Source organism: Mus caroli, unplaced genomic scaffold (assembly GCF_978045245.1).
Source record: "Mus caroli unplaced genomic scaffold, Mus_caroli_1 scaffold_13, whole genome shotgun sequence".
Lineage (NCBI taxonomy): Eukaryota > Metazoa > Chordata > Mammalia > Rodentia > Muridae > Mus > Mus caroli.
The window spans coordinates 73,862,430-73,879,375 of NW_028227268.1; the positions used below are offsets into that span (position 1 = coordinate 73,862,430).

Genomic DNA, 16,946 nt, shown 5'->3' on the forward strand with positions numbered 1-16,946 from the left:
GTCAGGTTGCTTACTCATGGTCTCTTCAAAATTCATCTATTTCCACCTGAGATAAGTATGATGTAACTTCTGGTGAATCCTAAGATACTAGTTTAGTGGATAAGTCTTCACAGATAAGACAGAAGCTTCTCTTAGTTAAGATTCTGTATAACTTACAAGGAAAGATACAACACACAAATGGCTCTCTATATTTGTCCATCTAAAACAAGTCACAGCCTATTTACATTTGAGGCATTTATTGTTTTTCCCCCTACCTTGCCATAACTATTTGGCCTTTATGGCAAAGTGAGTTTTGAACATATTCATATTTTACAAGACAATATACACATGTATGTCATACATAACATTTTTACAATGCTTTCTGAAACAAAGTATTGTTTTTAAAACATGAATTTCTTCTTAATTACTGGTACTTATTTAGCTCTTGTAATAAAAAGCCTTCCTTTGAAACACTCTTTTTTTTTTTTTTTTTTTTTTATTCATAGGATTCCCTGAACTTTTTCTGTAAGGTGCAAATTCATGTTGAAGATGTGTTCCATTACTTCACTGAAGACACTAAAATCCTTTCCGTTCTTTCAGTATATGTGAATGTCACCTTCCAGGCTTCATTTACCATATATATTACCTATTAAGGGAGTTCATTTGAAACTTTAGTCTTACCAGTTCAATTAATATAATAGTATATTTCAACTACTATGCATTTAAAGTGATTATGTCACAGATTATGCCTTTTCTTTTCCTAGGACATCTAAATTGTTTCAGAAGTTGTGATCTTCCTACCACAAACCATTACTGTTAAGTCTATAATTGATGACCCACTAATAAGCTGATATTCCCTGAAACCATCCTCTCCCTGAATTTGCCTGTTGGAGGCCCTTCTTGGATCTTTTTTCCACTGACTGAAGTATAGAGCTCAAAATTATACCAACTTTATACATTTTAATTCACTTATTTATCCAAATAGGACCTTTGTAGTGAATATGATTTCTAACTAAAGACCCTTACCTTTATGTTTTATGTCCAGATTACATTTTTTAAATGTTCCATCACTTTTGAAGGCTTTATATCCAGTGGTATTTTATAGTCCTAAAGTGTTCAACTATTTTGACACTAAAACTGTTCTTGCTATAACCTAATCACGTAGAATTGTTCATGAGCACTTAGAATTCTTTCTTTCACTCACACTATGAAAATTATAAACCATGACTAAGGACCTCAGAAATTCTTATATTCATAAAGTTTTTCTTCTATTTGATTTCTTTGAGACTTGGCATGCTCTGCCTCCCACAAAGGCATCTGCATTCTGGTCCCATCCAGAGAATTCCCTCCCTCATAGTAGATCATCTTCTGGAATGTGCCACTATGACTTTCCATATTTGCCATATTTAAAGATTCCTCTCCTGTATGGATTCTTTTGTGCTTGGTAAGGTTTGACCTGATATTAAATGCCTTCCCACAATCATTACATCGATATGGCTTTTTTCCAGTGTGGATTCTTTTATGTTGGTCAAGGACAGATCTGTAATTGAAAGATTTCCCACACTCACAATTATAGGGCTGCTTCCCACGGTGGACACTTTTATGATTAATAAGACTTGAGTGTGAAATGTATGCTTTTTCACATTCATCACACCCATAGGGTTTTTCCCCTGTATGGATCCTTTTATGTACTGTGAGGCCTGAGCTGTTCCTGAATGCCTTCCCACACCAATCACATACATAAGGTTTCTCCCCTGTGTGGATCCTCTTGTGTTGGGAAAGAAGTGAGCTGTAGCTGAACGACTTCCCACACTCAACACACTTGAAGGGTTTTTCCCCAAGATGGACTCTCTTATGGCTTATAAGAGTTCTGCTTGAGAAAAATGCTTTTCCACATTCATCACATGTATAGGACGTCTTGCCAGGGTGTGTACTTTTATGGTTAATAAGGCTTGAGTGTGAGATGTAGGCTTTTCCACATATGTCACACTCATAGGGCTTCTCCCCAGTGTGTATTCTTTTATGCACTTTAAGGCTTGAGTTGTTTCTGAAGACCTTCTCACACCTGTCACATTCAAAGGGTTTCTCTCTAGTATGAACTCTTTTGTGTTGAGAAAGGAGTGAGGTGTAGTTAAAAGATTTCTCACACACATCGCATTTATAGGGCTTTTCTCCAAGATGAATTTTTTTGTGGTTTAGAAGTGTTCTATATGTGATGAAGGCTTTCTCACACTCATCACACTTAAAGGGCTTTTCCCCAGGGTGTACACTTTTATGATTTATAAGGCTTGAGAGTGAGATGTAGGCTTTTCCACATTCTTCACATTTGTAAGGTCTCTCCCCCGTGTGAATTCGCTTATGTACTTTAAGGCCTGAATTGTTTCTGAAGGCTTTTCCACACTCATCACACCCAAAGGGCTTCTCCCTTGTATGAATCCTTTTATGTTGTTCAAGGGCAGAACTGTAGTTGAAAGATTTCTCACAATAGCTGCATTTATAGGGCTTCTCCCCCATGTGGATTCCTTTGTGATTTTTAAGGCTTGAGCGTGAGATATAGGCCTTCCCACATACATCACACTTATATGGTTTTTCCCCAGTATGGAGTCTCCGATGGACTTTGAGACCTGAATTGTTCCTGAACGTTTTGCCACACACATCACATACATAAGGTCTTTCTCCAGTATGAATGGTCTTATGCTGAAGAAGAAGTGAGTTATAACTAAAGGACTTGCCACAGTCTTTACATTCATGGGCTTTCTTTCCAGGATGAATGCTTTTATGGACTGCAAGGCCTGAACTATAGCTGAATGCTTTGCCACAGATATCACACTTGTAAGGTTTCTCGCCTGTGTGGATCCTTTTATGCACTATAAGGCCTGAGCTGTTCCTGAAGGCCTTCCCACATTCATCACATTCATAAGGTTTCTCACCAGTGTGGATGACTTTATGCTGAATGAGGAGAGAGCTATAATTAAAAGATTTCTCACACTCATCACATTTATAAGGTTTATCACCAAAGTGGATGCTTTTATGATTTAGAAGTGTTCTGCAAGTAATGAATGCCTTCCCACATTCATCACATTCATAGGGTTTCTCACCTGTATGGATCCTTTTGTGGACCCTCAGGCCAGAACTATTACTGAAGGTTTTCCCACAGGTATCACATTCATAGGGCTTCTCCCCTGTGTGGATCCTTTTGTGGACTCTCAAACCAGAACTGTTTCTGAAGGCCTTTCCACACTCCCCACATTCATAGGGCTTCTCTCCAGTGTGGATCCTTTTATGCTGGTCCAGAACAGAACTATAATTGAAGGATTTTCCACATTCGTCACATTTGCAGTTCTTCTCCCCAGAATGAGTGCTTTTGTGGTTTATAAGGCTAGAGTAGGACATGTAGGCTTTGCCACACTCATCACACTTATAGGGCTTTTCCCCAGTATGGATGCGCTTGTGGACTCGAAGACTGGAGCTACTCCGAAAAGTCCCCCTACAGTCATCACACTCGTAGCGCTTTTCTCCAGTGTGCATAATTTTATGTTGAACAAGACGAGAATTGTATTTGAAGGATTTTCCACACTCATCACACTTATGTGATTTCTTATCAGCAATATGAGCAGGGTGTACGTTTCCATTAATGTTCTCTGTGTGCTCACCTTGTTTAGTACATTTTGGTTCTGTGGGGATAGTCTGATGCATTGTATTTGTACTTGGGTAGAAACTTTTCTCAGATGTCTCATCATCCTGCTCTAGTTTTATATTTGCTGTTTTTGTATGTGTGTCAATCATTTCTCTGATGCTACTTTTGCCTTCCTTCAGTATTTTCCATTTAGGCCTTTCCAACTGCTTCTCTACCCAGTCACAAGTGTCACCGGTCTCAGATTTCTGCATATGATCCTTGTGAAAAAATCCCACATTTGGGCACTGAGAGTCTGCATTTGAATCATTTTCATTCCTTTTAGATGAGTCCTCATCCTCCATGCTTGTCTTCAAATATGACACTAGACCAAGAAAATGAAAATGACATGTTTAGAAAAAAAACCCTGAATGAGTAACAACAGCAAAAAACAAAATTAACTTATCCATTTGTCAGGTATTTGCTTTTTAATATGTGGCAGGTACCATTTAAAAATAATCTTTAAATTTTTTGAGTGTTTTGCTTTCTTGGAGGAATGTGCACCATGTACATGTCTGGTGCCCATTGAGTTCAGAAGAGGTAGTCAGATCCCCCTGGAACTGGAGTTAGCATGCATGGCTGGGTGTGATCATAGGGTGTTGGGAACTGAACCCAGGTCCTCTGCAAGAGCATCAAATGCTCTTAACTGCTAAGTCATCTCTCCAGCCCTACCAGTACCATTTTAATTACTGGAATTATGATGGGGGACATTAATAAGATTTCAATACCTTTAGAACTACTGTTAAAACTAGAGTCCAGAAGGTACCATAAAAATGGGTTCAACTGATGCACAAAACCACAGCCAATACCAATCAGTTTCAATGTCACCTCATAGAAAAACAAGAAAAAAGAAGTCTCTGAAAAACATGACAGAAAAAAGTTAGAATAACAAAGATTTTAATTTTTCCTTTGAAAAGTTACACATAATCAGGAGGGAGCAGGAAAAACTGAAAAGGAAGATAAATCAGTACCGTAGAAGAGGAACCAGGCAGGGAGTTGTAGTTATAAGATTATGAGGACAGTGACCAAGAAATGAGAAACAAAGAAACCTAAAGCTACTGTACAGTAATTTGGCCTTCTTGACTTTTCTGTGTAAGGAAAGCACTCTTTGGAAAGTGGCTAATCATGGAAGAACTTATATGGTAGAAACATGCTCTAGCCTGCCAAAGAATAAAGTTTTCATTCCTATTTATGAATAGTCATATAGAATGTCAAAGCTTACAAATAGCAAAGTGTAATGGCTCAATCTTGTTATTCTCGAACTTTGGAGGCTGAGGCCAGAAGGTTACTGCATGTTCCAGGCCAGCCTGAACTATGGCGTAAGATCTTTGTCTCAAGGATGCTAAAACAAAGACAGCAACACCTCAAGCCACTGAGGAGAGTAGTTGGCCCTCCACAGTGGCAGGTTCCGCATTTACAGATTCAGCCAACCATGGACCCAAAATACCAGAAAAACAAAGTTACATTTGTGCTGAACATATACAGCTTTTAATTTTTATCATTATTCTCTAAATAATACAACGAAATAAAGATTCACACTGCTTTTAGGCACTGCAAGTAATTTGAAAATGCTTAAAGTACACAGGATGATGTGTAAAGGTCATATGTAAATACTGTTGTTTTAAATAAGGAACTTGAACATCTGTAGTGGACTCTGCTATCTGTGAAATATTAAAACCAATCTCTCACACAGACCAGAAAATGACTAGAATACCAACTCGATTCAAATACCTACTTCTATGACCTTTGGGATAGCTATTTAACTTCTTTGTACAGCAGTTTCTTCACCTGTAAAATTAAAGTAATAGTGTTACTATGATTATTGGATGATAGCCATCTAAAACCAGTAAGAACAATACTTGTCCCTTAGTCAGGGCAAATGTTATTACTATTTATTGTATCATTTATTATTGTATTAAAAGTTAATCTATTGATCAGGGTTCAAATGTACAGGTTTTGAAAAAAGCACATGATTCAAAATAAATAAACTTCCCAAAGCAAACTTTAATACCCAAGTAAGGGTTTCTATTCTCCTGAGGGTACGTTACATGACCCGTACCCTATCAATACTCCTTTTCTGATTTACTGACTTCTAAGAAGACACTGTTAAACTTATTCCAAGAAAATGAAGCATTTACAACCATATAAAATGCAATCTTTCCCTCCTGCCCTGTATAACATTTCAGGACATTATTGTAAAATTCTTTGAGTCTTACTTGGAAAGCTATGTATGCAACTATGTGAGGAAAAAATGGTCAATAAAAGTAAAATACATGCTTTAGAGTGAGCAGATGTAAAGAATCAAACTCTCCAACTTTTTTTCATAGCAATAATGACCTCCTATAGGAATAGAAAATGCTAGAAATTTAGGAGACCATTTAGAAGGTGAAGAATCACCCAGCAGCCACTAAAGCAAAAGTTGGTTCATCTGAGGAAATAGTATATAAAATTAAGTCCCAAGGATGAGGTTACTGAAGAATGGTAGGCCAGACTAGTTCTCTAGCTCTCTGTATTACTCTGGGTAGAGCAGCCCACAACACAAAACATGGAACTGATAAGTGGGCTAGTGTGGGCCCAGAAACTTTAGCAGCAACATACCTTATCTATACTCTGCCATGTCCACATACATCAGATTTTCCATCCATTTACTTTTCAATTTTAGACCTTCAATTTCAACTTCCTTAGGGGAAAAAAAATGTTAAGGTTCCTACAGCCATAAAAAACAATTTCCTAAAATAAAAAGTTGCTAGGGAAGAAAAAGAGCTGTGAGCAACTACTAGCCGTAGTGACTATTAACATATGCTATAATTAAAAATGTGCTTTTATAATTTAAATGTGTTACTGGCATATAAATAGATACATCCAGAAATGATTCCAACTACACACAGAAATTGATGATGAGGATGGTATTACTGGGAAAAGACAGTTTTTAAAAATAGTGTAACAAATATAAAGCCATCTGGGGAACAAAAAAGATAAAATTAGATCTTTTATATCGCACAAAAGGATAAACACCAAATGGAACAGAGCTCTAAATATAAAGAAGCTCTAAATAATATAACAGACACAAGAATAACTAGAAGAAAATAGGAATTAATGACTCTATGACCTGGGTATAGAGAAAGCTTCCTAACCATAACCAAGATGCAATCCAAGACTGATGTTTAACTACATACAAGTACTTTTATAATAAAGATAGCAAAAATTTCTACCCCCGCTCCCAAAAGAAAATGGTACAGATATTGTCAGAGCTGTGATGAGGGTGAGGAAGAAAGGCTGTACTCTCCCGAGCAATTCTCCATTGTGCAGCTTTTCAGCCACAGTAGAGAAAGGGCTGGCGACATAGCAGCTATTACATGTTGGAGACCCTGGTTTTCCAAGAACTCTTGTTGCTGACTCTTAGAAGTCACTTTTCTAGGCCCTTTCTCCAGATATTACTGTGGAACCTGCAAAGTCTGGCAGAAAGAAATTTGAGCATTCTCCAAAGTCTGTTTTGGGGTGAGTCAATACTGAGCAGGTTGGGTTATATAATGAACATGATGACCAAAGCCACAGGTCACCTACCTTCATACAGGCCCTAAGGTTGTATGACAAGGTGTCTGGGTCTGTCCAAAGCTTGATGGCTCACCAAGATATTGGTATTCCAAGCTAAGCAGTAGGTGGGACAAAATCTCCCTGGACAGAGTGCCTACTTCAGTAACAGAAAACTGCTTTCAAGGTATGACAATGTATTGGAACTTGCTATTGGTGGAGTACTACAGGATGAACAAAGTACATATGATATGCAATTGGAGAAAGCGGATTCTGTTGCATACACCCTGATAATGCCTCTGAAAAATGGAGGTATAACTACATGAACAGGTAGCTCTCATCTCTCAGCTTAAGGAGACACTCCAGTAGCAGGATCAGCAGCTCTAATGGTTACTGAGACAAAACATTTGTCATTAACTGGAATATACTCAAACAGAAATCTAGCAAATCAAGTTTCTGTGTGCCTGGAAAGACTGGGCAGTTTGGCCCTTAAGCCCAAAGATCTTACTATCCTGATCTTTAAAGCTGACATCATTGTTCTGCTCCAGGCCATTACATTTGAATCCCTCAAGACCACCCTGACTCCCAAGCACCTATAGCTCCTGCTAGTTTATCAAAGATCAGCCCCTAGAGAAAATAAGTTATATTCCAGGGGCTAGAGTAAATCAAAATCTAGCACCGTAGCTGTTCTTTTTAATGAATGGCTTCTTGGAAGCAAACTGGCTCTGGTCATCATGTTCATTATATACCCAGCACCTGCCCAGGACTGGCTCACCAAAAACAGACTTTGGAGAATGCTCAAATTTCTTTCTGCCAGACTTTGCGGATTCCACAGTAATATCTGGAGAAAGGGCCTAGAAGTGACTTCTAAGAATCAGCAACAAGATGTTTCTGGAAAAATAGGGTCTCCAACATGTAATAGCTGCTATGTTGCCAGCCCTTTCTCTGTGGTTGAAAAGCTGCAAGATGGAGAGTTGTTTGATCAAGATGACATGGACCTGTCTGATTGGGTTTGATGGCTTTGTAGGAATCACATGGATTAGAGAAAATAGTGAATGGCAGCTGTGAAATCATTGAGAAGTTTAAACTCATTCCAGTTGTTTAAGAAGCCTTATAGTGTCAAGGCCAATTATTATACCAACTCTAGGGTTAGTCCAACAATGTAGATATTGAAAACCTAGAAAATCTGAAGTGCTTGAATTACAACCTTGGAGGCCACGAAACTATTGTCCATTCCCAGAACAATCAGGATTAGCTTGTCTGGAACCATCAGAACCCATACAAGATGCAATGAGCCTTGGATGAACTTTCAGAAAAAGGGAAGAGAAACAAAAAGAGGGAGAGAAAAGGGAAAGAGGAGGAGAGGGAGAAAAGAAAAGTGGTGGTGGTGGGGTGCTGAGAAGTAAGCTCTGTAAAGATTGGCTTCTAAAGAAAGGACAGGGTAAAAATGAAAGGCTTGTAGAACCCAAACCTGAGACTCAAACAAGAGTCCCTGAATGTGTGGCTGTCCTTCTGGAAAAGCAAACAAGACAAGCTAAGGCAACAATCGCAATGGGTCATATCCAAACTGCTGATTCCTTCCAAGTCAAAACGATCAGTTCCCTTTCAGAGAACTAGGTTCTCTGTAAAGAAAGAAGCCCCAAAGAAATGCCTACTACTGGAAATAAAGCTGGCAAGGAAAAATTTAAGAGCCCTATGGCCACTTCCTGTTGTACCTTTTAACATTGTTCATCTGGGGATTATCAGAAAAGGAGGAAAGAAACCTCAGTTAACAGTGACTATTTTGAAAGAAAGCCTAGAAACATTTCTTAATTCACTGTCTAAAGGAAGGTAACTTCCTAGATTGGTTAGCCTCTTATCATTTGCAATCTCTTAGCCTGGAGGCAGCCTAAAGTTGGTAGAGACTGCTGATCATAGCAAACTCCTCTCAGATGTGAAAGAACAGACGACTAGAGTCAAGCTGCTTTTCTGCAGGCCATCACACATCCTTGAGTTCAGTGACTGTGACATGACAATAGAATCATGGTATACTCTGAGAACTTAGTTCCTTTCCTTTCTAATTTTAAACTAGGGAAGAAAAAACATCAAGTGGTATTTTGTAACAGAAATAAGTTGTTACTGCTAATATGGTTCAGTTTTTCTCTTTAAAAAGTAAAATTTAATTTACCTTCAGTAGAAACTGCTTCTTGGTGCATAGACTTCTACAACAAACACTATTATTTGAAAAGTAGACTATTTCTATGGTGAAAATATGTCACAATGTTTTCAAGCTAGTCTGCTGCTGTCTGCTCCCTTAGTCTTTTGATTGCCCCTTAGATGCTCTCTTCTTAACTCTGGGCTTTTTTTTTATAGTTGTCTACAATCATTATTTTGTTCAGTGAATATACTGGGTGCTTCGCACAATAACTAACCATGCCAACAGGGTTTTTCCTTTAAAAATAAAAAGCAAGTCAGTTATTAAACATGCAAAAATATACTTATTTTCACTAATAAGAGAATTACATCATAATTTCAATAAAATAGTGTTTCTCACATGTTACACTGACAAATGTTCAGAGCTTGACCATATACCCTGTTGATAAAACACTGAAGAAAACAAATATTCTAACAGATTGCTCGGAATCTATTAAAAACTTACATACTGCTTGTGATGGGAAATTTGTATTAATATACACATTTCCCCTTCAATCCACAAGTAACAATTCTAAAGAAATGCTTCTAATACAACAAATTGTGTGTGTGTATGCATGCATGTGTGCAATCATAAGAACGTGGGTAGAGATAACAGAATTATTATGACACAATTTTAACTGAAGATCTGGGAAATTACCTAAATCTGCAAGCACAGAAGACAACTTCCCTAAGCTATGAAATACACACAGAGGAGTACTAGAAAAGTAGAATGTCTCATTGACAAGGTAGTAATTTCCAGGATGTACAGTATTATATTATCAGAAAGTGAAAAAGTACAGATGCTAAGAAACATAGATTTTTTTACTTCTACATAGATATATCCCTTAGCTCTTGCTGCCAGCAAGCCAAAAAGAAAACTATCACCACAGTGGTATAAGCGCTTCAAGTTTTGGTTTCTTCTAGTATCCCTGATTCAGAAGAAAGTCTTCAGAGAAGTGGAGAGGAACAGAGCTGTAGGATGAGCTGTGTGTGGTGTTTACCACTGAGTAAGGAAAGAACAGAAACGCTGAGTGACGCGCTCTGTAAGACTACAAAAGCCAGCCTGACCATCCAGTTTAGGAACAAGTAAGCACAGTAATGACAAGCTACTAAAAACAGGACTACATAAGTCCCCACAGACAAAAGCCAGGAAAAAGGGGCTACCTCTTGATTACAACAGAATAAATTAGCATCCTATAACTATCAGAGTAAAAAGTAGATAACAAAATTGACCAATGAATTCTAAGTCTGGGGAGAAATTCCAACACAGAACAGGCTATTTTCTGAATTTAAATATTCCTTCTCAGAATGTTCATTAGAGAGAAAACAGTAATTATGCATGAAATTAGGCAAGCTTTGACAGATGTTCTACAATAATATTTCTAGTGAGAACAGAGTTACATCATATGCTTCCTGTAATGACATCCTGAGAGGGACAGAACCTAGAAGAATTTATTACATGAACTGAACCATAAGAAAACAGATTAATTCAAAATGAAGACTATTCTATCAAAAGGGCTGTGGGGGGAGGAGGAGTTCTATTTTTCAAACCTTCATAAGACAAAAGTTCTAGAATGTTACAGGCTAAAGAAGCCAAACATTTTTTCTTTTCTTTTTTTTTTTTCAATGCCAGAGCTGGGTGTGGTAGCAAACCTTTAATCCCAACACTTGGGAGTCAGAGGCAGGCAGATCTCTGTGAGGGCAAAGCCAGCTCTACATAGTGGGATCTAGGATAGCCAGAGCTACACAGTAAGAACCTGTCTCAACAAACAAACAAACCCAAACAACAACAACCAAAAAGTGTCAGCTGACAAAGTTGGAAAATGAAAGAAATATTAACTTTAAGTTTACTGAAATTGACAACTGTACTGTAGTTAGGTAAAAAAAATACCTATCCTTCAAAAAATATCCTGAGATGGCTCAGCAGGCCTTTGGGTCTGTCAGGACCAACCTGGTGGAAGAAACAAATTCCCACAATTTGTCTACTGACTTCCACAGGTGTGCTGTGCACACATGTGTACATACATACAAATAAATAATTGCAATTTAATTTTTAAATTTAAAAACATACAACAATATATCTATGGTTGATGGACTATGATGTGTTAAGTTATCCTCAGCTTGGGGGAAAAATGCTTATGAGAGCAAGAGGACAAAATTAAATAAAATATTAAGAACGGGTGAATATGAATAAAAGTTTCTTTCACTATTTTTTACATTTATTTTAATGTGTATGAATGTTTGCTTATATGTATGTGTGGCTGGTGACTGAAGAAGCCAGGAGTTGGATACCTTAGAAAGGAAGATAAAGACTACTGTGAGCCACCTTTTAGGTGCTGGCAACTGAATCCTGGCCCTCTGGAAGAACCAGTGCTCTTAACAGGTGAGCCATCTCTCTATCCCCCTTCTTTTGCTGTTGTTATTCTTAGAATTTTTCTGTACATTTATTATTTTCAAATATAAAGCTTTTAAAATATCAACAACAACAAAAACCATTTAGAACTCCATCCACTCCACTCCCCTTTATGTATTACTTTCACCATCCTGTTTGTTTAGTGGCTCATCTCCCTTTAAGCCTCATCTACTCAAGTGGATTTCTTTACCTCAGAGCACACTGTACTCACTTTTTCTAGATAAGGTGCTTCCTTCCCAGAGCTGCTGGTGTTCAGATGTGCCTGTTCCTCTCATTTAATCTTTCCTCTTGACTCTGCAGAACTACTCCCCTCTGGACAGACAGCTCCGTCTACATATGACCTCTATCACTCCTAAAAGCTGTCTGTTAGAAATGTATTTTTGGCTCAAAACCTTTTATCCAAATACAGATAGATCCTATTATCCGCCCCATTGTCCTGTCTATTTCTCTCATTTGCATGCAAAGCATCCTGTAAGACTGATTTTATAGTATAAACATCAACTTCTAGGCCTAGACTCCTGCCCTCTAGAGTCTTTCTGCCTTCATTCTTATCCCCATCCAATTCTTCCACTAAGAGCTGTTAAGAATAAAATGCATTATTTGATCATTTTCCCATATAGTTTAACACCTTATTAAAACAAAATTCATGCTTAATTAATTGCCAATATAATATAAAGCAGGTGTTTTCTTAAAATATTTTTGTTTTGTCTTTGAGACAAGTCTCACAATGTTACTGGGGCTGGCCTTGAACTTGAAGTCCCAGGCTCAGAGATACCAGGTTTAGCCTGTCAATTATCTGGGATTACAAAAGTGTGACGCTGTTCCTGGCAGGAGATAACAAGGCCATGGAGGCACTGTCTTTATGTTACAGTGTATTGATGCCATTACTGTGGGCCTGGGCTCCTCATAAAGACTCTTACTAAGGTTCTCTCTGCTTTTCTGTTATGTGGTGCCTTCTACCATGTGAAAACAAAGCAAGAAGGTCTGAGGACATGCCAACACTTTAACCTGGGACATCTCAGGCTCCAGAACTATGAGCAGTACGGTTTTTGTTTGTTGTAAATTACCCAGTTTGCAGGATTTCTCTCCTCCCGACTGCTAGGATTTCAGGTATATGGTGTTACAACTCTAGACTTTTCACATGGGAATCTGAACTCTGATCCTTTTGACAAAAAGCCATCTATTCAAACTCACCATCAATTACTTGACAGACTGAGTTATTCTCATTATCCTTAGTCACTTCCTCTCCTTGGGGAATGTATGATTGGCTAGGAACTGGCCGCAACTGCATGAACCACAAACACTTTATTTGCCTTTCCAATCTAGTCAGAAGCCAAAGTTTCCTTGGCTCCCTGTTTAGGTACAGGTTATTTGGCTCCTCCAATAGTTCACTCAATCAAAAACACGGGCATCAGTAGCATAAATGCTGTTAGCTTAGCATATAAGGCAACTGAGAAAGGGTAATAAGATATACTGCCATCCTCATGAAAGTACCATTAAAAAGGTATAAGCCACTGGGCAGTGGTGGCACACACCTTTAATCCCAACACATGGGAGGCAGAGGCAGGTGGATTTCTGAGTTCGAGGCCAGCCTGGACTACAAAGTGAGTTCCAGGACAGCCAGGGCTACACAGAGAAACCCTGTCTCGAAAAACAAAAAACAAAACAAAACAAAGGGTATAAGCTATAAGCCCTTCTTAGCTTATTGTAGACAAATGACCCAGTAGTCTGCCTACTTGCTGCTAGATAAAATCAAAAAAAAAAAAAAAAAAAAACAAAGCTAAAATAGGCTGTTATGTAATGGTACTATAGATGTTAGGAGTATATATACACTTTTAATGACAACTACAAGAGAGTAAAAACAGTGTCAGAAATTTGCTTTAAAACGCTTCAACCAAGAAAAAGTAAATAAATGTATCAGAATCCTGAAACTCCGGGCATACAATTCACTGTACTACCTCTACTTTGCTTAATATTTATTTATTGAGATGGAACCTCACAATATAGCACTGGCTGGCCTTGACTCACAGAGCTCCACCTGCCTCTACCCCCTGGGACTAAAGACAGCACTGCTGCCACCACCACCACTAATCAGTTGGAGAACAGACTGAGAAGGGATAAGAGAACCAAGAACTAGAGTTCCAAGATGAAGTTATAGTACAACCAATAAGATGGATGTGGTGGCCATCATGTGTCCCCCATAACACAGAACAAAAAGGTTTTAATTTCTCAAAACTAGATGGGAAATCTCTTGAGCCAGTTTTTGACAGACAGAATGACCTTAACCATCTGTGAAAACATCTGTGGTAACATCAGTGAAAAAGCCAACCACGATAAAGTCTCTATCCCTCAGAAATTACTTAAGACTCACATTTCTGGCAATTTCTGTACTTTTTCACATTCTACTGGTAGGTTCTACAAAAGTGCAAGCAGATATCAAGAACCTTCACTTTACTACCTGTTCTGGACAGTGAGGAGTTAGTTCTCAAAAGTTGAGTCAACTCACAAGAGAGCACTCTTGGTTTAGTGGGAAGTGACTCCTACAGTGGGGCTGCAAGAAGAAACAGCTGTGATATACCTGCAGCTACTTTGAATTTCCAGATTTCAACTGTTTCCCATAAGGGAGTATCCTATATGTCAAGTGTGGTCCAGGGCTTCTGTAACTTAAGCTCTTAGGTGCCGTATTTGGTGACGAGAGGATGAAAGTAAGAGGCAACTCAAGAGCACTCAGTGGAAGAACGTGTGGATGGAGGATGGAGTCTAAGTGATATGCTGAAAAGAGGATGGTTTGTGCTCTGGTCATTTTTTGCATTTAATTTATGAGAAGCACATGCAAATGGTTAACAAGATTTGTTTCTATTATTTAAAAATTAGGAATAAGGACGGGAGGGATTTTTATAATGGAATATTCTCATAGTAGTGAAAGAGATACTTTTAGATACTCCAGCAATAAGGGAAGCAAGAGAGCATGAAGGGCAGTGGGGAGATTTTTCTGAAGCTAAGGACCCACTCAGAGATTAGCTTGAAGCAAGTAGTGTAGCCCATTTAACTGAATGCAAAACAACAAAAAATACCTTATTAACCTCAGTTCCTCTTAATTTCAAAATCCTTATCTTAATACAGAACCATTCCACATAATACCATTTGGCATAAAAACACTAGAAACAACTCACAGATTATCAACTGCAGTCTAAAGATTTATCTAAAACATCCTTTAAAATGGCCAATCTACTATGTGTTTGTAAAACAAACAACCCACCCGTTTCCGGATAAGAGGTCTGTAAAACAGATTCAGTAAAAGAAACAGAGAAGCAGAAGGACTTATTATGCTACCACCTGTCTGAATAAAAGAGGAACGACTTATATATTTGCTAGTATTTGAATGAAGAAGTCTTTAAAGTCTACTCAACATCTTAACAAAAGTGTTTACCTTTTAAGGTAGGGCCCAGAACAACCTTTGAGAACAGTAAAAGAAAATCTTGTTTTCATAAAATTTTTGTTTTTAAAAAATCTTTGTATTTTAATGCCTTGGACACGTGAGCATTACGTATTCAAACACACACACACACACACACCCCAGACAGACAAAAGCTTCAGGCGTACACAAATGGTCTTGGCCGTCTAGACTAACCATTTTAAGATAACACACTAGCCCAGGCTCTCTCCACCTGACCTGTTTATCTTTCTTTCACATCGCTGCCCCAGGACTTCCCCAAGAGATCACTAGGGTTCAAGTGCCTTCACTGGCTTTTCCTTAGGCCAACACTTTCTGTTTGCGGTGGGGTGGGGGTGGGGTAGGGCAGATGGCGGCCTCCGGTTGCACCCACTGCTCTACAGATGAGTTTCTCCTAGGAGAGGGCTAGGAAGTGGACACTTCCACAGCCGCAAGTGTCTCTCAACACCTCTCCCCCACCAAAATGAAGGGAAGGGGTGACCGAATCAGATCACCTCCAAGTCTCAGAAACAAAGTTAACCGCAATCAGGGCAAATTTTTAGGCGCTAATAATTGGGATTCTCCTCTCTCTACGCCCGAAACGGCTATGACAGTCACCGGGGCGGACTCTGGCCCTTCCTCGGCCCAGGGCCTGCTCCGATGGCAGCCTGCCCGCGCGCCAGGCCCGAACGTGGGCTCTTCCTTCCCCTTCACTCCTAGAGGACGCTGCCCAGGGCGTGTGGAAAGTCACGCTCTCCCCCCCCCCCCCCCCCAGGACCCGCCCGGGACCGGAGGGCAGAGAAGGGAAGGGCGTGGCGGGCCGGGGAGAGGCGGGAGCGCCGGCAGCCCGGGACTCACGTACTGGCTGTGGCGGCACCGCGGGAGCCCGGCCGCCGGCGGGACAAAAGCGCGGACTGCCTGGCCGGAAAGACCCGCGCCGCAGGGGCACTTCCGAGGCCGCTCTGGGAAGCTGGAGGACTGACTCGATGGTCGGGCTCTGATCGCGCACGTGACCCGCAGTTTGTGGGTTCTCTGCTGGCCTCCTAATCCCGGCTGGTCTGCCCGGAGAGGAAGGGGGTTCTAGTTGTCTTGGACTTTTATTGCAATTCCGGGGTGCACTGGGGGCGGGTATAATCAAGTGGTGTGGTAAAATAGGTACTTCACTTCCTGCTTGTGAAGCTGAGCTCATAGTTAACAAGTGAGGCTGGGGAGAGTCTTAGGAGGGAGGGCTGGGCTCCTGGGAGAAAGCGGAATATGGGGGTCCCATACCCCTTATTTCTAAAAGTCCCTCCTCTCCCAAAGCCAAGACCCTCAACAAAGCTCAAATTTCCAGGAAGCCTGCTATTCGGAGACTGCAGAAGAAAAGTAACTGTCTCTCTCCCCCCGATACCTGCAGCTTCGTGTTTGGTTTCCAATGAGGACAAGCGACAGAGGTGTATATTTACTTACCAAAGCAGACCTGGCTCCAGGTTGGGAACAGCATCTGTCCCAACCAGGCATACCCTGACCTCAACTTCCCAGCCCAGGGGCTGAGCTGCCCTTCCCCCCAGAGGTTCCTCCCTATATAATCTAGAAGTTTTGGTCACTCTTGCTTGCTCCTTTTCTCTTCCTTTATCTGAGTGCACCCGCCCGCCCGCCCGCCACCACCCCTGACCCCCTACTCTCCTTCCTCATGGGGACTTTCCTGGCCTCAGTCCTTGGAGCTAGTGAACTCGCCCACAGGAGAGCAGCTCCTCTGTAAACCT

The 16,946-nt window shown here is 40.0% G+C and overlaps 1 protein-coding gene across 9 annotated transcripts; it reads right to left on the reverse strand.

The window, feature by feature from the left end:
- Window positions 1-455: 455 nt before the first annotated feature.
- Window positions 456-16,302, reverse strand: Zfp62 (ZFP62 zinc finger protein). 9 transcript variants are annotated; one of them, XM_029483649.2, is made up of 5 exons: window positions 16,064-16,302; window positions 6,251-6,332; window positions 5,388-5,440; window positions 4,381-4,480; window positions 456-3,977 (listed from the first exon to the last, which is right to left on the reverse strand). In XM_029483649.2, the coding sequence occupies exon 5, from the start codon at window positions 3,955-3,957 to the stop codon at window positions 1,216-1,218; it is 2,742 nt and encodes a 913-aa protein (XP_029339509.1). In that variant the 5' UTR covers window positions 3,958-3,977; window positions 4,381-4,480; window positions 5,388-5,440; window positions 6,251-6,332; window positions 16,064-16,302; the 3' UTR covers window positions 456-1,215. The 9 variants fall into 9 exon arrangements, with proteins under 9 accessions (XP_029339509.1, XP_029339508.1, XP_085686199.1 ...); XM_029483648.2 differs by having other exon boundaries at window positions 4,381-4,509; XM_085830073.1 differs by lacking the exon at window positions 16,064-16,302 and adding an exon at window positions 15,199-15,948 and having other exon boundaries at window positions 4,381-4,509.
- Between the last annotated feature and the right edge of the window lie 644 nt (window positions 16,303-16,946).